General features: G+C 38.6%; 3 protein-coding genes and 1 non-coding gene across 4 annotated transcripts; 1 reads left to right on the forward strand and 3 right to left on the reverse strand.

Annotated features, from left to right (window-relative positions):
• Window positions 1-778: 778 nt before the first annotated feature.
• LOC137709462 (putative polyol transporter 1) lies at window positions 779-3420 on the reverse strand. The gene is made up of 3 exons (XM_068448550.1): window positions 3270-3420; window positions 2735-3081; window positions 779-1864 (listed from the first exon to the last, which is right to left on the reverse strand). The coding sequence occupies exons 1-3, from the start codon at window positions 3418-3420 to the stop codon at window positions 779-781; spliced, it is 1584 nt and encodes a 527-aa protein (XP_068304651.1).
• Window positions 3421-6496: 3076 nt separating this feature from the next.
• LOC137709628 (small nucleolar RNA snoR136) lies at window positions 6497-6635 on the reverse strand. The gene has a single exon (XR_011064915.1). It is a non-coding gene; the product is annotated as a small nucleolar RNA snoR136 (small nucleolar RNA).
• A 5176-nt stretch (window positions 6636-11811) lies between these two features.
• On the forward strand, window positions 11812-16433 carry LOC137707535 (receptor protein kinase TMK1-like). Its single transcript, XM_068446421.1, has 2 exons — window positions 11812-14399; window positions 15712-16433. The coding sequence occupies exons 1-2, from the start codon at window positions 12071-12073 to the stop codon at window positions 16239-16241; spliced, it is 2859 nt and encodes a 952-aa protein (XP_068302522.1). The 5' UTR covers window positions 11812-12070; the 3' UTR covers window positions 16242-16433.
• A 272-nt stretch (window positions 16434-16705) lies between these two features.
• Window positions 16706-18178, reverse strand: LOC137707536 (U-box domain-containing protein 21-like). Its single transcript, XM_068446422.1, has one exon. It carries the CDS (start codon window positions 18069-18071, stop codon window positions 16731-16733), a length of 1341 nt encoding a protein of 446 aa, XP_068302523.1. The 5' UTR covers window positions 18072-18178; the 3' UTR covers window positions 16706-16730.
• Between the last annotated feature and the right edge of the window lie 3315 nt (window positions 18179-21493).

Raw genomic sequence — 21493 nt, forward strand, 5'->3', positions numbered from 1 at the left:
AATTTACCTTCTTGCAATTACAGAGAATATTCTAAATTAACTAAAAGTTCTAACAAGAACAAACAATTATATATTAAACACATCTACCAAACATATCGAGAGAACATCTTGTTACTTAACAAAGAAAATAAGATGTTTGAGACTTTGAACCTTCCCAAAAGGTGAGAGTGAGCACATAACTTGTGTGCTCGATCGATCTTGATGATGAAGATTTTGTGCCCACTAGAAAATGTTAGAAAGGAGGATCATAGAGAAGAATAAAGGGATGGTCGATAAGCGAGGGTGAGGGTTTACGGCTAATTCAATGGATGTCTAGGTAGACTCGGGTTCTCATGTGATGTGTTTAGTGATTTTTTTAGAAGGATAATGCTAGGTAGCAAACTTTTAAACCAAATTTTGCAAACCAAATGATGTATCATTAATAGGAGTTAAGCATGTTAATCAATACTTAAGTAATAATCCAACCATAAACAACTGTATCATTTGGTTTACAAAATTTGGTTTGAAAATTTGGTTCCTTGGCATTATTCTTCTTAAAAGTTCAGAGTTTAATATAATGGCTGGAGCGATTGCTCGAGATCTATGTCTCACTAAAGATGAAAACCAAAAGTTTTCAAAATTTTCAACTTCACTACGTACCAAACAAGTTTTTGGGTTTTAACGAAAATTATTCTTATAAATGTAAGTACAGTTGCATATAACTGAAATATATGAGATAAAGGAATTGATCATCATCATAAAGTACATTAAAGATTGATTAAGCATTGCCATTCTATTCCTAATGGATTTGAGCCTTGTTGTCGTCACCAAAACCATGATCAGCTTGCTTAGTCTTGTTAAGCATGGCATTGGCTTCTCTCCACTTGTGGTATTTACCAAACAAGACCTCCATATCTTCAAGGGATCGACCCTGCGTTTCTGGATAAAATGTATAAAAGAAGACCCAACTAAGCGCAGCAATTCCCGCGTAAAGAAAGAAGGCCCCGCCAATCGTGATGGCTTTATACAATGAAATAAAAGTCATGGAGATGACCCCGCTCGTCACCCTATTTACGGCCACCCCCATGCTGCATCCTTGCGCGCGCAACTGCAACGGAAAGATCTCAGAGCTGTATACCCATGTGATGGGTCCCAACCCGATGGAGAAAAAAGCAACGATGAATAGTACCATGGCGATGCACAACCCGACGGCCCACGGGACCTTGCTATGGGATTGATCAACGACTGTAAGACCTACACCAAGTAGCGTAAAAGAAACTACCATTCCACCCACGCTGCTCAAAAGCAAAATACGACGTCCGAACCGATCAACTTGAAATGTTGCCACTAAGATTGCAATGGTCTTGACAAATCCAACAGCCACAGTTGCAAGTAGCTTGTCATTATAAGAAGTGATTCCCGCCTTCTCGAAGATCCTAGGGCTGTACAAAACCACGGAGTCTGTACCCGACAATTGTTGAAAGAAGTGGATACCAAGGGCTGCTATTAAAATATGGCGAACGGCCGGCGTGGGGCGGAGGAGTAATTCCTTCCATATACCTTCACCTTGGCTGCGTTTAGAAACCTGAACAACCTCATCCTTTGAGTCTTTGGGGATTCCTGCAGCTTCTTTAATCTCGTCTAGTCTAAGCTGCGATTCCTCTTCAGAAGATGATGTTTTATTTAGTACTCGCTTGGCGTCTCCAAGTCTCCCTTGCATGACGAGCCAGCGTGGTGACTCGGGCATGGCTAAAACACCGAGGGCTAGAAAAACTGAGGGAATTGCACCAATGCCAAGCATGATCCTCCAGTTCAAGTGGATTGGGAGCTTGGCTAAGGCAAAGTTGGATACGTACCCCAGTAATATACCAACATTAACAAACACCTACATATTTTCAAAATGATCAATTCTATTAATATAAACTCCACGTGCATGCATGTGAGAGGTTTACAAAACAATAAATATGGTGGTGCTATCTACACATCCATTAGTATTTTTCACACACTTCTTGTTAATTTTCGTCTTTTGATATTCTTTAGTTCGTTTGATCTTGCGGTCGGAAATTCAGAGGGTGTATGGAAAGTAAAATATGGTGTGGATAGCGCCACCCAGTAGATATTTCAGGAAAATTCTAGGGTGAACACATTTTCATATGACATTTGTGCACTATTTAATGTGGCAAGTGATGTGTACATGTCACATTAATTAATGAATTTATCTCATTGAATGTTGGTTGTTTACATCACTTGCCACATGAGATGATACACTAATGTGTTATAAATATCTGGTCTCCCTAGCATTATTTTTTGGGTGGTGCTATTCACACACACTTTTTTACCATCTCACACATTCTCTCAATTTTTGGCCGTTAGATCGAATGAATTGAAGAAGACCAGTGGACAAAAATTAACAAGAGTGTGTGGGAGGTAAAAATGGATGTGTGAATAACACTCCCCTACTTTTTACGAGGAAATTGTTAGAATATCACATTTTTTTACCATATTTTTATACCTTTGGACGTGAATGATGGTTTAAATGCCACATCAATTAATGAATTTATCTTATTGAATGTTCATTGTATGCACCATGTGTCACACGGGATGATACAGAAATGTGATATATATATACACGGTCTTGCAAGCATAACTTTTTTCAAATATTTAGATGCTTATATTTACATAAACATATTACCTTGGGTAATCACAAAAATAATTAGTATGTTATATGATAATATAACGTGGTAATGAAACAAACCTCGGGGAAAGATGTGAGGAAGCCACGAAACGAGGCCGGAGAGATCTCGGCGGTGTAGACAGGAGCTATCATAAGAGCATAGCCAACTCCAACTCCGGCAATGAATCTACCAAACATGAGGAAGGCGTAGTTCGGGGCAAAACCCATGAGGAGAGCTCCAATAAAGAAGATTGTTCCGGCAAGTACTATGGTGTACCGGCGTCCAATCCAGTCAGAGGTTTTACCGGCCAAGGCAGAGCCAATGAGGGAGTATATGTTCAAGGTACCGTTAAGAACTTCGACTTGAACGTCGCTGATATTGAGGTTTTCTTTGATGAAGAGAGACGCTCCACTCATTACACCAATATCTGTAAATAAATTTGAAATAAGCATGCGTCGCAGGTGGATAAGTTTCTTCCGAAACAAAAAGAGTAGGAATGGAGAATGGCGGATTGCAATAGTAAGATAATATTTTTAATCAAATAAGAACAGGAGTGGAGAATGAGTGTATCATTAGAGAACCACAACCACTAACAATATCGATGAGTTCAATTACCATAACCCAGTAAGATAGACGTCATTGAAGCCAAAACGGCACAGGCGACAGCAAACTTCTTTGTCTTGGGTTTCTTTGGGGGATCAAAGTCTGCAATAATATTCTGGGGTTGGCCGGAGACGACGTTATTTTTTGTTCTCTGGTCAGCCATTTCTATCTTTATAGAGCTAGATAAATGAATAGATAGAAAGAGAGAGAGAGAGAGAGAGAGAGAAACAAATAACTTATCAGAGAGAAATGAAGAGATCACTTGACAGAGAAAGAGAGAATTAGATATGAGGAATGAGCTATTAATCAAGTACCATTTATACAAATTATATCCATTTGTCCGAAATGTTGTTGTTCATGGAAACAAACACGTACCGTCATCCAGCACTGTCATCAATCAATGAACAGATTTGAATTATCTTAATTCTAGAACACAATTTAGTTAATTAGTTCTTATATACCAAAGCAACAAAATAAAAAAAAACTGAAATATGGTTCCATATTTAGTGTCATTTCAGGCACGCAACTATATATGTGCAAAAATTGTGTGATATTGTTCCATATATGTTACAAGCTCACCCGCCATTAGAAAATTGGGGTTGCCCTACAAAACCTTGCCCTTAGGAAATAACTTGTTCATGGAAACAAACACATACCGTCATCCAGTACTTGTCATCAATCAATGAACGTATTTGAATTATCTTAATTCTAGAACACAATTTAGTTAATTAGTTCTTATATACCAAAGCAACAAAATAAAAAAATTGAAATATGGTTCCATATTTAATGTCATTTCAGGCACGCAACTATATATGCGTAAAAATTGTGTGATATTGTTCCATATATGTTACAAGCTCACCCGCCATCAGAAAATTGGGGTTGCCCTATGAAACCTTGCCCTTAGGAAATAACTAGTTTGTAGGGCAAATTTGGTCAACATTCACTTCTACATTTTACAGTTTTGGCGACGAATGACACTTGGTTGCAGAAAGTAAAATTCCGTTGCATAAGCTATTAGGCGAAGAAATCTTCGCTATGCTAGTTATTTTTTTGTGGCTAACATTTTTGATATGGAGGAACCAAAGACATTTCAAATTGCATCTCAGAATTCATTATGGCAGCAAGCTATGCAAGACGAGTTTAATGCTCTTAAATCTCAAGGTACTTAGGTTTTGGTACCACTTCCTCCCAATCGTTCTATTGTACGATGTAAGTGGATTTATAAAGTCAAAAGAAATTCTGATGGCACGATTGCACGTCACAAAGCACGACTAGTTGCTCTAGATTCACCTAAGAACAAGGTATTGATTACTCTGAAACCTTCAGTCCGGTTGTTCGACACTCTACAGTGAGGCTTATTTTGGCTTTGGCCACTTCTCACTGCTGGTCTCTTCGCCAGTTAGACATTAAAAATGCCTTTCTTCGTGGAGAATTACATGGGCAAATTTATATGCAACAACCACCGGGATTTGTGGATCCTAGTCATCATTCTCATGTTTGTAGGCTTGTTAAGTCATTATATGGTCTCAAACAGGCTCCTCGAGCATGGCATCACAAATTTACTGGAGTTTTACCTTCCTTGGGTTTTCAAATGTCTTCTTCATATGCTAGTTTATTTGTGAAACATGATGGGACTCATATAGTTGTTCTGCTATTATACGTCGATGATATTATCATCACTGGTTCTAATAATGGTCAGGTTCAATGTATAATTGCTCACCTTAGTGAACTTTTCGATCTTAAGGACATGGGTGCTCTTACATATTTTCTTGGTCTTCACATTCAGTATCAAGCAAATGGGGATTTGTTTGTGAATCAAACCAAGTATGCTAAGGAGTTTCTTAAGAAAGCAGGTATAGAACATTGTAAACCTCCATCTACTCCTGCCAAACCTCATTCTCAGGTTTGTGTTACTAAAGGCGCTCATTTGACTGATCCTACTTTGTATAGAAGTCTCGTCAGTGCATTGCAGTATCTCACATTTACTAGACCCGATATTTCTCATGCTGTCAATGTTGTCTGTCAGTTTATGAGTCAACTTACTGATTCTCATTTTTTCTTGGTCAAACGAATTCTCATATACATTTAAGGGTCTTTGCAGTGTGGATTGTTGTATAAATCTACTTCTGATACTTTCTTGAAACCTATTTTGATTCTGATTGGGTTGCGGATATTAATACCAGTCAGTCTATTACCGGTTATGTGGTGTTCTTTGGATCAAATCCTATGTCTTGGCAATCTAAAAGACAATCTTCAGTTTCACGAGGCTCCACTGAAGCTGAATATAAGGCCCTTGCTCATTGTGCAGCAGATGTGTGTTGGTTGAGAAATATACTGCGTGACTTGCATGTCGTTGTTCATTCTCCACCTCTCTTACATTGTGACAATCTCTCTACTCTTGCTCTGACTACTAATCCTATTTTTCACTCTTGGATGAAGCATCTCGACATGGACTATCATTTTGTTCGTGAGAAAGTTCAAAAGGGTGATTTGTTGGTTCAGTATGTTCCTACCAAGGCTCAGCTTGCTTATGTGTTTACCAAGGGTCTTCATAGTCCAGATTTCATTCGTTATTGTTCCTATCTTAACCTTGGTACTCCTGGTTAAGATTAGGGGGGTAATAACAGAGATATTGCCATCTGTCAATTTATCATTTATACACTTGTCATTTGTAGATTGATTGCTTAATATGTAAGCTTAGTAGTAGCGTACTTAAGAAGCTAAGATTGGCAAATGTATATATAGCTGTTGTGCTTTTTTTTTTTTTTTCCAGTCGGTTAATAAAAAGCTTCCCTCTTCACAATTCTCTCTCTCTCTCTCTAAATTCTCTATCAAACCTTCATTGCAAACCTAGATTTTCATATTGTAAGACCAGAGTCATACCTAAAGTGTTAATTTTGAGACAATCTTATACATCCGTTAGTCTGGCTGTTAAGTCTCTCGTTAACTAATGACGTGGCGCCCATATGGACAATGACTGGGCACCACGTGTCATTAAGGGGTCCATGTGGAAATTAAAAATTAAAAATTAAAAAAAAAAACCAAAATTTCAAAATTCAAAATTTAGAAAATTAATTAATGAAATTAAAAATATTTTATTAAAAAATAAGAATTCTAAAACCCAAATCTTCGTTCATTTTCATCCAAACGCAGAACCTTGAATGTGAGCTACAGATCAGTAGGGACTCAAGATGTGCGTAGGTGGGGCTTTGAATAAAAAAGAAAGGAAGTGGGAGATTGGATTAAGTTTTCCAACGTCCAAATACCACACAGAAATTGCAACATTAGATAGCGAGGAGAACATCTTCTTGGCTCATCTCAAAGAATAACACACACAAAATCAAATCAAGTGCATGTTCAATACGATATTCAAAGTCCTTTTTTCTTCAATTTTTTTTTTCAAATAAAAAAAAAGAAAAAGAAAAAGATCAGATGCACCTAAACCCTTTCCTTTTCATCCTAAAAGCCAGAGCTTTCTTTTCCAGTGGGAATGGCGATGGCAGTGTAAGAGAGGGAGAAAATAGTGGGGGAAGGAGCCAGGGCTGAGATGGGAATTCCAACAACTCTTTGTCCTCATCGGTTTCGGGATTCGAAGTTATGGGTATGTTTCTCAACGGTTGGAACTGAAAGAGCAACCGTGGTGGTAGATGTAATACCTTGAAATTTTTTAAAATATATGATTATGTGGAATTTTTTTTTCGGGAAGTGAAATGACGGACATGTCCCTCGTTGACAAAACGTAAGTTTATGAGGATGTATTTTATCCTCATATATTTTGTCATGTTTCTTAACATATTTGGATAGAGTTCAATCCTACGAGCGCGTAAGCGAAAACCGTTCGTGAAACGGAATTATAACGAAAGAGTTATTAAAGTTTAAAGTTAGGAACAAAATGGTCATTTAATTGTAAATATGGAAAGCTCCAAATTTTGGAACTTTGATAAGGGAGGAAAGAAAAGGAAAGGACACAGGCGAATCAGGGAGGAAAGAAAATGAGGGAAATGAGGGAGAAGAAGGAAAGGGAACCGGATTCCCTTTGCTGCTGACCCGACCCGTTTCCTGGACTCGATCTTATCTTCCCCATTTGATATTTGTTGGCTGTGATTCCAGTGTCTATGGAAAGCTCTTGACTAGCCTAACATCCCTGTGGTGTCAAATTCTTCAATTTCTTATCCGATTTGATGAATCGAAGCTATAAACCCACGGTTGTTCCAGCGGGTTTCTTTTTTCCGGTGAATTCTGAAACGGTCTCCTTCAATTAACACCTCTTTTGGACTCCCTTTGAGGTCTGGAACAAAGCCCATGCGTTATTTCGGACGTCAGAACGGTTTTGGAGTCGAATCAAGAACACCATTTTCTAGGGTTTCCAGCGGTTCGAGGCCGATTTGAGGTGTTTCCCGGCCAAACTGGACTTCGGCCCAGGTATGAAAGGTTGTCCTCTCATTGAACTCTAGAACCCTGTAAAATTTGGTAATTTTAAGAGTTCATCAGAATTTGGGGTTTCCGTTCGCCGGAGGGCCGATGCTGCCCTTTTAAACTAATTTTGATATTATGAATCCATATTTGATATGCATTTGGTGTGATTCACTTGTTTGAACCTAGTTAGTGATTGTTAGTCACTTGAATGATTTTCGGAAATGAGTTAGAAATTGAAATGTGAACTACGAATGGCTTGATCCATTCGCAGGGTACGTAGGCACTAGGCAGTCTAACGAGACAGTTAGATGCAGCCATAATAGGATTGGATTTAATTTATGGTGGTTAAGAGTATATTTATTAACCATGAATTATTTGGGCCTACTTTAGTATTTAGCTTTCGAATTAACTTTTCGGGACGTTACAGTATATCTGCATTTTTGGCGGCGCATGACGTCTTCATGGCTGCCCAGCAGCTCATCAACTTCTCCAGCATCAAGCCCAGCGACCCCTCCACCTTCCAAACGTTCAAAGTGATAATTTAGACGTCGGGTTATTGGGGTTTTTTCTTTTCGATTTTTAAATTTTAAATTTTAAATTGGGTTGATCTGATGAGAGAGAAGGGAGGGGAGGTGAAAAGGATGAAGGAAATGGAGGAGGTGAGTCAGGGAGGTGGGAGGAGAAGTGGGAGGGATTAGGGGAGTGAGGGTGCAGCAGAGGAAAGTGAGGAAATTTTGGTTTTTTTTTTTTTTTTTTTTTTTTTTAATTTCTACGTGGCACCCAGTTATTGTTCACATGGGCTCCACGTCATCAATTAACGGGAGACCTAACAACCAGACAAACAAATGTATGAGACTGTCCCAAAATTAACACTTTAGGTATGACTCTGGAACGAAAAAAACTTCATGTACTAAATGTTGAAAATCATGAAATTTGAAGGTAGTAAACTAAGATTTACCCTTACAATTAATATTAATATGACTTTAGCTCTTGAAACTCAATTTTCTCCACATAAAACTCGACATAATTGTTTTACTCGAATAAAACCTAGTGGCTAGACTCCATAGAAGCAAATTCATTAAGTTTATTTGACTTTACCCATTTTACATTTTTGGGATGCCTAAATTACCCCTATGTGAATGTTTGATGTAGAAAATTAATTTCATGCGGATTGTAAAGGGGATTAATGATTTTACAAAAGAAAAAGAAAATACATCGTTAATGATATATACTCATTGCCTAATATATGTAAAAAATCATACAAAATAATTTACCTTAAAAATAGAGAAATAACATTTGATTCAAAATTAGTGTTCTTACAAAATAGAGAAATAAAATATAGTTCAACTATTAACAAATAAAATGATAATACACTCATAATAATAACTAAATGGAGAAACCCTCGCCCCTTCTCCTTCGAGAAACCCTGGCCTGCAAATCACCCTAAACGTCAGTCTCTTGCCATGGCTTGGGGCTGGTGGCAGCCCATCCTAATCTCCTCCTCCTAGTTTCCCCTTACTTCCTTTCTTCTCTTAGTTTTTCCTTCTCCTCCCTTCTAATCCATCGCATTTTTTCTCTGTGCGTTTCTTCACCTTCTTTCCTTCCCTCATCCACGATTTTTTTCCTTCTCTTCCACCATGTGGGCACGACTCTCTCTTCCCTCCCTTAACGTTTTGTGTGCTACTTTCGGGCTACCATCCCAGATCCGTTTTGTGCCTTTATTAAGGCTTTCTCTTTAAATTGGGTCTGATTCGAAATTTGCGCTTGGTTTGGGGTTACTGGCTTGTCGGAGCTACTTCTGCCATTCTTCCCTGGTGCTGAGATTTTCAAATCAAAATTTTCCATTGACTTTTATGGGAAATAACCGCCTTCTGCTCCAAGATATGGTGTTGCGCCACCTGGGTCGTGCAAACTTTGAGGCTGCTCAGCCTTTGGGCATGATAATCTGGCGTTTCATTCTTGGGTCGACCTTTTTTGGAGGCCTTGCTACTTGAGGTTTCCTGGACCCTCCGGTGTCTCTTCATCTGTTGCGGGACTTGCTGATGGTGCTGGTCTTATTGGTGCTTGTCATTGCAAGTTACCTTGTCTCAGAATTGTCCTATCCCTTCATCGGAATATGCTGGCTTGTGGTTCCCTTCTCGATTTTTTTTCTTTTTTTTCTTTTGTTTAGTTTCGGATTAGTTTAGTTTAATTTAGGTTATCTTAGTTTAGTCCTGTTGTCTCACCTAGCGAGTGTTAGTGGCCACGCTGCAACGTTGGCTGGATATAGTTTTCGAATTGAGCGATGTGTTATGTGGTCTCGTCTACCTACGATGACTTTATGTGGTCTTACTCTTGCGATGGTTTTGCGTGGCCTCGCTATTTGATGATGACCCTTTGTAGTTGTTGATACAAATTTGTTATATCTATCGTTCCGAGACAATTTTGTATGGTGATGTGTGAAGTTTTCACACATGTGGTAGCCGTTTAGGAGTTTTATGATTGTTGTCTTGCTGAGCAAGTTCACCTCTAGATCATTGTCTGGTAATTGAAGTATTGTACCCAATTGGCACCTATGTACTGTTTGAGATGATGAATAAAATACTAATCTATCATTGCTTGTAAAAAATAATAATAATAATAATAATAACTAAATGGAAATAACGATTTCATAGGAAGGAAAATAAATGGCAACCAACCACTTGCTTATATAATAGAGTACCATAAGTCACTTAGCAATACGATATAATAGTATTATTCTTTACTGGTAAGTAAAATGTTTTAAATTTTAAACAAGTACAACAAATTGAACAACTTAAAAAAGAAGTCATATTACAAGTGTCATGCTGCCTATATAATTAGGCCGCCAAAGTCAATTGAAACTAAGGTCAGTAAAATCAATTATTTCTCTCCAACTAAGATCAATACCACTTGCTAAAATTTCTCTTTATGATCTTCTCCCTTTCTAAAAAAAAACTACTATTATTAAAGGGGGGAAAGAGAGTTCGAAGCTATTCCAATAATTTAGGAGATGAGGGAATTTCGAATCCCAGACGCATAAATGGAAATCTAACACTCTATCCACTAGAATATTAGACAACATGCAGTACACATCTTGATTAATTCAATCATACATTACACATGTTTTTGTAACTTCAAAGAAAATACCTAAGACCAAAGTTTGGACCAAGGTTTGTCAATGCAAGGACAATCCTATGCACAAACTCATTTTTATCTCTCACAAACCCTTGTTAATTTCTTGGTCATTGATCTTCTTTATTTCATTCGATTTGACAGCTAAAAATTAAAAGAGATGTGAGAAGTAAAATGAGTATGTGAATAGCATCACTTATATATATATATATATATATATTTATATATAATGATTTTATGTTTTTCCATACACCTAGGCAAAATAATGGAAACATGCCATGTGCATTTTTCTGGATTGCTCACTTCAACTCTATCTGGATGGTTTCATATTCTGGCGCTCAACACGTGCATGAGATAGGAGAAATCAAATCATATAAAGAGAGATACTCCAAATTCCTAGACTTCGATCCAAACCATACAAGTATAACGCAACTTACCATATCACTCCTTCTATACATATCCTAATGCCAACTTGACCCTCCTTGTACTCATGGACCACTCCACTCATGACTCATTTCCAGCCTTATTAACTCTGTTATATTGATTAGTTTAGTTGATTAAGGTACTTTGCATATGTTTATATTGTGAACTGATTACAGTGAAATCTCAATTTTTTATATGGTATCAAAACATATTAATCAACATATTGAGCCCAAATGTATACGTGCCCACACGTCACTCAATGTGTATTATTCACATAGTAGACTTAAATAATGCTTTCTAGGATGATATTGAAAATATGAATTCGACATTAAGGAATTAGAGACTCTTATATGTCTTTAGAAGAAATTACACTACTTTTTGTCTTGTCAGTTAGTTTTACAGCAGACTTTTTAACTTCGCTTACTCTTTGTTTTTTGGCAGAACTTTGTTTAGTTGCAGAGTTCAATTCTCCCTCCACAAAATTGCTGAAGTGATGTCAGTGACGGTATTTTACTCTTTTTTAAGCCTAAACACTCCACACCCCCATGTGGTCCTCACTCCCCATGTGCAAGCCAGTCAGTCCTCCTTCATCGATTCTCTCTCTCTCTCTCTCTCTCTCTCTCTCTGTGCATCCTCATTTCCTCCTACTCAAAGATTCCAACTTTCCTTCAGCTAAATGTATTATCTCCCCATTTCTCTACAATCTTATGATCATACCTAAAGAATCAAGTTCTTGACACTTCAAACCTTTCTTCAAACACTTTGCACAAAACCCAACTCCTAAAGCTATCTCTCTCTCTCTCTTTCTCTCTCTCTCTCTCTCTCTGTGAAAGTTTTTCAAGATGAAGAAGAAAACCCATGCTGGGTTCAAGTTTTTGACCATTTTGCTTGCTGGGCTTTCATCAGTCTTGCTGGGTGCTAACTCCCAACCGAGTTCAAGCAACGATGCTGCAGTGATGCTGGCTCTGAAGAAAACCCTCAAACCATCTGAATCTCTCGGATGGTCCGACCCGGACCCCTGCCAATGGACCCATGTGGGCTGCTCAGACGACAAGAGGGTGACCCGGATCCAACTGGGTCACCTTAATATAGAAGGTACGCTTCCTTCTAGCCTCCAAAATCTCACTGAACTCGAGCGTTTAGAGCTTCAATGGAACAAAATTTCAGGTCCTCTGCCGAGCCTTAGTGGGTTAAGTTCACTGCAAGTTTTACTGATCAGTAACAATTTGTTTACTTCAATTCCCAGTGATTTTTTTACTGGTATGACTTCCCTTCAATCTGTTGAGATTGATAACAACCCTTTTATGAGTTGGGAAATTCCTGAAACTCTCAAGAATGCATCTTCGCTTCAAAACTTTTCGGCCAATTCGGCCAACATTACTGGGAAAATACCCAATTTTTTCGATGGAGATGCGTTTCCGAGTCTGGTTAACTTGCACCTGGCCTTCAATGGCCTCGAAGGCGACCTGCCCACGAGCTTTTCTGGGTTGCAGATTCAGTCTCTGTGGCTTAATGGGCAAGAAAGTGTAGGTAAGCTTGGTGGAAGCATTGCTGTTTTACAGAACATGACTCTGTTGAAAGAGGTTTGGTTGCATTCGAATGCGTTTTCAGGTCCATTACCGGACTTTTCGGGTTTGACAGACTTGCGGAGGTTGAGTTTGAGAGATAATATGTTTACTGGTCCTGTTCCAGTGTCATTGGTGAGCCTTAAGTCACTAGAGGCTGTGAACTTGACAAACAATTTGCTTCAAGGACCAATGCCGGCTTTTGTTTCAGGGGTTGCAGTAGATTTGGTTAAGGGTTCTAATAACTTTTGCTTGCCGAGTCCTGGTCAATGTGATCCTCGAGTGAATACTTTGCTTTCGATTGCAAGTTCAGTGGGTTACCCCCAAAAGTTTGCAGATAATTGGAAGGGGAATGATCCATGTGCAGATTGGATTGGGGTTACTTGTAGTAATGGGAACATTACTGTCCTCAATTTTCAGAAAATGGGTCTTAATGGAACGATTTCTCACGAAATCGCGTCATTGAAGTCCCTGCAAAGGGTAGTTCTTGCTGATAACAATTTAACTGGAAGGATTCCAGCCGAGCTTGCCACGCTACCTGCACTCACCGTACTTGATGTGTCAAACAATAATCTCTATGGGAAACCCCCAGCTTTTAAGGATAAGGTGCTTGTAAAAATGTTTGGTAACCCTGATATAGGGAACGAAAAGAGTACTTCAGCGGGAGGTGCACCATCTCAAAATTCCACCAACCTTTCTACAAGTATAGGTTCTGGAAACAGTGCTAGACCTCATGGAAAGAAATCTTCAAGTCTAATAGGAGTCATTGTGTTCTCTGTAATTGGGGGTGTATTTGTGATTTTATTAATTGCACTGTTGCTTATCTGTGTATATAGAACAAAACAAAAGCAGTTGAGCAGAGTTCAGAGCCCGAATGCAATGGTAGTTCATCCCCGCCACTCTGGATCTGATAATGAGAGCATGAAGATAACAGTTGCAGGCTCCAGTGTTAGTGTTGGTGCACTGAGTGAAGCTCATACTCTTCCTAGCAGTGAGTCCAATGAAATCCAAATGGTTGAAGCAGGAAACATGGTGATTTCTATTCAAGTGCTCCGGAATGTGACAAACAATTTCAGTGAAGAAAATATATTGGGACAAGGAGGTTTTGGGACAGTGTTTAAAGGGGAACTGCACGATGGAACAAAGATTGCTGTTAAGAGAATGGAGGCTGGGGTAATAGTAGGAAAGGGGCTTTCTGAATTTAAGTCTGAGATTTCTGTTTTGACAAAGGTTCGTCACAGGCATCTCGTAGCTCTTCTGGGGTACTGTTTAGATGGAAATGAAAGGCTTCTTGTATATGAGTATATGCCTCAAGGAACGCTCAGCAGGCACCTCTTCAACTGGCCGGAAGAAGGACTGAAACCACTGGAATGGACAAGAAGGCTGACAATTGCCTTAGATGTAGCAAGGGGTGTTGAGTATCTCCATGGTTTGGCCCATCAGAGTTTTATACATAGGGACTTAAAGCCTTCAAATATTCTTCTTGGTGATGATATGAGAGCTAAGGTTGCAGATTTCGGCCTTGTGCGGCTTGCTCCAGAGGGCAAAGGTTCAATTGAAACAAGGATTGCAGGGACTTTTGGATACTTGGCACCAGAATATGCAGGTAATTCTTGTTTCTGTTGATTTTTTTTTACTTTGGTTTTGCTAAGTTTCTTTTAAAATCAGGCAAACTTTCAATTTTGTTTACTGAAAAAAAAAAACATTGTAAATAAAACATGAGAGTGATATCAGGTCAGTTTGACACTTTGAATACCCGATACTGCAAGCGAATAGAAAATGCTTGCATAATATGGCACAACCAGAATGCAACCTTAGTTCTTTGCCTCCATTTCCTTAAGGCTTTTTTAATATTCAAGAAAACCAGTTTAAGGGAAAAAAATAGCTACTACTGCTGGCTCTTAAGTTTTGGTTCCAAAGTAGAGAACCTTTTTCTATTTCTATATCATCGATTTTAAGTACGTTTGTCATTACTTTTTACCAGAAAATTATGAATGGTTCAGAAAATATGGACTATGAGCAGCTCTGCAAATGTATCAACAACTTTATTTTATTTTTTATCTCTTGGTCTGATTAACAAATTCAAACAAGAATGCTTAATTTCTAGTCGGTGTTCTTAATGCATTGGGGGTGAGAAGATATGTCAGGCAAATAGTTTAACAAGTTTTATTGTTTACTAATCTTTAATAGAGGTAAGGTCACAATGAGTCCGTTTCTGCCGTGTTATGAAATGTAAATCCATTGTTGTGATCCATTATGAGATTTAGGTTGGATTCTCATGACTGCCATTCTTAAGAAAGTAAATTAGAAAAATGAAGTCATGATTTTCTTGGGAGTTCGTGGGTTGGTTACAGGAAAAAGAAGGGCACCTGAATGATGAGTGTTCTCTAAATTTCACTAAATTGCATGTTCAGCAATCATCGTTGCGCATCATCTTATTCTCTTCTCTGCCAGCTGTGTATTTGGCCTTTTGGGACATCATTGCTAAGGGTTTCTGAAATCACTCGGGCAACCCGAATATTTTAAAGCCATTTTCCCTTGCTGTTTGTAATAACAGAATGGTAGAATATTTTGCTATTGGATTGTTCTCATTGGAAATCTCCATGATATTAGTTGTTCCCAGCTGGTTTTGGCCTTTTGGAGCTTAAAGCAGTCGATTCACTGAACCCACTTTAGTAGTTTTGATTTTCTGTTTGTTCCTTCCTTTTTAGGTCAGCTGATCCCACTTACCTAGCTTTACAACAAAGCTAATCATTGCCTTTATTCCGGTGGTTCCGCAATTTTAATGTCTTAGACGTTTTGCCTTGTCATAGTTCGTTTTACTTTTCATTTAAAAGAAAATTCTATTTAACTTTTGGTTAATAGTTGGTAGTCAATATTGACACTGATTGTAAACAAAAAATTTGCGATACTTGCAGTTACTGGCCGTGTGACAACTAAAGTAGATGTGTTCAGTTTTGGAGTGATTTTGATGGAGCTGATCACCGGGAGAAGGGCACTTGACGACAGCCAGCCTGAGGAGAGCATGCACTTAGTGACATGGTTCCGGAGAATGTTCATTAACAAGGACTCATTCCGCAAGGCAATTGATCCCACAATTGATCTCAACGAGGAAACACTTGCCAGTGTCAGCACTGTCGCTGAGTTAGCAGGTCACTGCTGTGCCAGAGAGCCGTATCAGAGGCCTGACATGGGCCACACCGTGAATGTCCTATCTTCTCTGGTGGAGCTTTGGAAGCCAAGCGATCAAAGTTCTGAAGACATATATGGTATAGACCTTGAAATGTCGTTGCCGCAAGCACTTAAGAAGTGGCAGGCATATGAAGGTAGAAGCAATTCGGAATCCTCTTCTTCATCGCTTCTTCCCAGCTTGGATAACACTCAGACGAGCATCCCTACACGCCCATATGGATTTGCCGAGTCTTTCACATCTGCAGATGGGAGATAATTAGTAGGTGTAAATGATTGTAATGGTGGGTTTGGTATGTTCGTTCTGGTTGATTCCTATCTTGCGGGTTTCTGTGTACAATTTGTTCAAACTTTCATGTTTTAGCCTTACCCCGTCGCTCGGATGTTATCAGATATTTTCAGTTGTGTTAGAGGTTTTTGAATGAAATGAGAAGAAGTCCTTCACTCTCAAGACTGAACGTCTCATTTTTTTTTTTATTCGAGTGATATTCTAATATAATTTATATTACAATTTAACGAAAAGGATTCGGACCTGCGTGTAGATGAGGAGCATTTGTTTTAGCCAATTTGGTTACGCTAAATTAGATCAAAAAACAATACACAGAGCATAGAATGAATGTTTGTTCCAGGTTTCAACTTGATATATAATTGAATAAGTGAATGGTATCTTGCTTTACAAATCTCTCTATTTTGTACAGAAAAGAATTTCTAACACAACTAAAGAACAAGAAAAGCAATTTCTTCTCTCTTAATTCAAAAATGACCTCTTCAGGTACTTGAAATCCATGGAGGAATCAACACAGTCCAATTTACTCGTGTGCAGATTAAACAATTTCAATAAGTCAGTAACCTTGTCCTTGATCCCATCACTGACCCCGACCTGCAAGACCACCAACAGCTTCTGAAAAGCACCCACTTGAAGCGCCTCAATCAAAACGCTTTCCTCGGTTTCAATCCTGCACAGCTTCCAGATTATAGACACCGAAAACTCCGTCCCCAACTCTGAAATCCTCAAAATCTTCTTGACCAAAAGAGGCATTGTGAGAGCATTCTCAAGGGCCTTTTCCCTCCCTTGTTTGCAGTCGCAAAGAACCTCCAAAACACCCAAAGCTCTCTCCGAAACTCCTTTCTCTGCCTCAACAAGAATTTCCAGCAGCAAAGAAACCAAACCCAATTCCACAAATCTTGATCTGATTTCGTCACTGGTTTGCGCGGATGGCGGTGATGAACTCATGAAAAGAACACAAGCTAGAGCGGCCTTGGTCGCTTGAGGACAAATAGGTTCTCTAATGATCCCAACAATTGCTTCAGTACCTCCTTCAATCGCCCAGAAAGCATCCACGTATTTTTGATCCGAAGAAAACAACTTTCTAAGTACCAAAACCGCGTTTTTCCGTGCTGTTAGATCTTTCCCCTCCAAAAACGACACAAAAGATCGCAAACACCCTGAAGATCCAAGCTTTGATTGGCCTTCTTCACTCAATGGAAAAATCCACGGCAGCACTGATAGAATTTCCACCAATATCTCAACATGCTTGTCCATTGAACCGTCGGCAAAGGACTCGAACACAGCGGATAAGCAGCTGCCAATTCCGTTCTCGACCATACATTTCTTGTTCCGCTCGCTTTCCTTGCCCCACGCTTTAATCTTCCCCACCAGTTCATGACACTTCTTCTCATCCAAACGCCGCGCTGCCCCCGCAACTCTCTCGCGGATCCTCAAAATCTCATAGGGAGTCACGGGGATTCGCGGCGTTGGAATCCGCTCGATGCCATTAGACCTGTTCTCCACACACCAATCCTGGATCATCCGACGCAGTGCATGGTTCGGAATCTGGTCAAAACTCACTAGTTCCTGATTAGTCACCGGACACGTACTGTTGCCGGTCTCGATCCACATCTCAATGCTCGACCTGTCGTACGTCATTCCCGTCGAAAGCGTCACCGGATCTTTCATCAAGTCGAGGGAAATCGGGCACCGGAAATGCGTCGGAATGGCGATCTCCTCCACGTCCATGTCCAAATTACAAAATTGTTTCTTGTTGTTGGCTTTACGTCCGGCCCTTCTTCTTCCCCAAGATAAGATCATTGTTCGTTGTTTTGAATCGAAGTACAAAAGAAATAAATTAGAAATCGATGAGAGAATTTGCTTTGAGTATTCGTGTTGTTTTTGGTTGTGAGAAATGTGGGGAGCTCGATGAGCTTATATATTGTATACGCAACGCGGGGTCAAAACTCAAAAGGCGGAATATGTAATGAATGTTTGCGTCTTTGAATGTTGACCGTTGAATTGAAAGATTCAAATGTAGGAAGGAGACAGGTGGTGGGTGTGTATTGGGTGGGGGGAATGGGGTGTGGGTCCAGTCTACACTTGTCCTTTTATAATTTGTATTTGCGTTGGTAGATGATTGACCAAGCTGTTTTGAGCTGTGCTGGGGTTTTGGTCAAATGTCGATTAGTCGGTGCTTGGACTCGGACGCGAACTCTACGGTTGGTAACTGCGTGTCCAGATGTTTTTCTTTTTGAATTTGGTCAACTAAAACTGCTAAAACACCCGATACACTTTGCTACATAACAGTGCATTAAGTGATGTTCGCATAAATTTTAAAATGTCATTTCATTAACTTTAATTACTTTGTGTTTTTTCTTAAAATATCTTTATAAGTTTTTTTAGGTTTTTCTCTATCTTTTTGCTGTGAGTGTATCTCATAATCGTACTTTCTAACCGGAATATATAGAAGTCTTCAGTTTACATGTTCAAATTATCTTAACCACATAAATTAAGTAGTACAAAATAAATAATTGAATCTGAGTGGTACAGTTAAAACATTTATAGCATTGAGTGTTACATAACTTTGAAATCACAAGCAAAGTAAATGATTGAAACAATCACATCGCATGGACATGGTGGCCCAAATAAGTGGTTGCGTTCTTCTAGCCCTAATAATGCGATTTTTTTTTCTCTCCTAATTTTTAAGTTTGGGTAACAAGAATAAACCCACCACACAAAGGAGTGGTTGAGCCATACTAACAAGAGAATTTTTCGATGAGACATAGTTATCTATTATTTTGACCAAGACAATTGAATGCACTTCATTGCATTTTGGATGTGAGTGATTTAAGGTGCGAATAACAGGAGCTCACATACATTGTGGCTTTGAAAATGTGTACTAATTAATGAAATATGATTAAATATATGTAATTCTTTCATGTATAATAAGTTGTTAACGCTCGCTAACAACGGTTGAATGGGTCAAAGTGTTTGTCCTTCATGGACTTGGGCTTTGCAAACAAGGATAATAGACATAGAATTTAAGTTGTTCACCCCTCAAAATTGGCTATGTTCACTGAGTTTCTTATAGAAACTGAGAAAAAAGTTACAAGTAGCACTTGGCCAAAATTGTACAATTTCTCTCTCAATTCATCCGACCCTCTGTAAGGGGTCATTGTCTTTCTTATATAGGCAATTTTTTGAGTCTTCAATCTTTTTGCTCGAACCTATCACTTCCTTTGCATTTGATGCGTCGAGTGCACATATTAGACCTGCCAATTGTCCCTCATCTCCTTGGCCGACACATGGCAACAATGCGACCTTCGCATGGGTCCACTTGTGTCTATTCTTGAGATGAAGCGGCCGAGTGCCTTGCTCTGCCCTTGTGTTGGTGGGAACTGGCACCTGAGCGTCCTATCTGTCAGCCTTTATGTCTATTCGTAGGTATTTGTTCCCTCATTTGGCCATCACATGGCCTGAAATTAATGTTTGACTAAACCTACCCCTTCCATTTCTTAGAGCCCGTGCTTAAAATTTGTCAGTAGCCAACTGGCCCTCTAGTGCTCGGAAGACACTTTATGAAGAAACGCTCAGCTTTATTGTTAATAAGATGTTAGGAGGCCATGGGCTCCTTTAAAGCACTCAGCCTTATCTTTCCATGTTCATTGGACCTTGAATATCTTTTGGGCCCGTGCCCCTTTGGGCTTGTGTTCCTTTGGGCCGGTCAGAGTCGGAAATGACCCTTCTGTTAACATAAGTTACTACAATTTTTTTATTACAATTCTTTTATTTTGTAGTAATTGGTGAATAACAATCCATTTCCAGATTATCGTTATTGAGAAACATGATTCAATTTCAATTATGTTACTCACCATGTAATATATTGTAGTAACTTAGTATACCTTATATCAAAGAACAATTCATCAATTCTAATCACAATTGTTCTTTATTTAGTTATATTATCCTTCAAAGAACATACTTTTTTTGGGCCCCTCGATTCGAGGCTCTAAGTCGTCGCACTCGATGCCCATGGCCAAGGAAGGTAGTTTTGTATTAATTTCATCGATTCCAATTAGAAAATGTTTATTTATGATAAGAAGGAATGAGAGTATAAACGATTGAGTTTGAGATTAACAACTCCTGCACATAAATTCATATCTTGGCTTTTCATTCCTTAATTGTTAATAAACACATAAATGAGAATCATAAGCATTCATTTCAAATCATTAGTCGTAAGTAAATATTCGATTAAGATAATACCGGTGAATCGCTTGAATTTAGTAGTGGATAATGTGAAAAGCCTGTGCTACAACTCACAAAAGTGAAAGGTTCGTATTCGAATTTGAAGTTTAGAAGACACGAAAGATAAATTCTTTTCGGTTGACTTCTGCATATGAAGTTAGGGAAATGATAATGGAGTGGATATGCTTCATTAGATTAGCCATATAAACTTTACGTCGGGTCTTAAATTATTTTGACATATATGCAACATGTTTATGTTATTAAAACTAAAGCAATGAAGCATGAGAATAAAGAAAGGAGTCACTAACTTAGTGGAAGAATGTGCAATTAAGCAGTAAATTATGATGTACATCTTCAAGAAAACTCTAGTGGTTGGATGCTTGGTGGTGGGAACAAGAACTGGTCTTCGAATGCATGCTTAATGTGTATAATTTTGATATGCTTTATTGACCTATTCTGTAATAGCTTCAACATTTAATAAAAAAATAAAATTTATAAAGCTTTTGTGGCAAATGGTAATGTAATAGGAACACACACACATATAAGATTGTTAGGGTGATCGAACTCTAATTTTCAGCAAAATCTTATAAATTAAATGATGGAATGTAGTTTTCATTTGTTATCTAATATTATTGCTAAAACATTCAATCTTCATGTTCCTTTACGTTGCAAATGGTATGATCAAGTCAGTGACAATTAAAATATGTTTGGTATTTTGTAACTTCTAGTTTAAGTGTGATTGTGTAAATCTTAGATTAGATTTGATTCTAGCTATATTTTTATATTATGACTTGTATTCCTTGGAGTAGAAAGATTTCTTCTCTCTTTTATTACTATAAATAAAGGCACTGCGTAAGGAAAGTAACACATTCCTCTACACAACCCTACAAACACATCTCTCTCTTTCTCTCTCTCTATTTTCTCTTTGTGTCGTTGGTCCTCTCTCTCTGTCAGTTAAATATAGGCCACAACACATTATCAGCATGCTCTTACCGTTG

The sequence above is a fragment of the Pyrus communis genome, chromosome 11 (assembly GCF_963583255.1).
Source record: "Pyrus communis chromosome 11, drPyrComm1.1, whole genome shotgun sequence".
NCBI classification, from domain to species: domain Eukaryota; kingdom Viridiplantae; phylum Streptophyta; class Magnoliopsida; order Rosales; family Rosaceae; genus Pyrus; species Pyrus communis.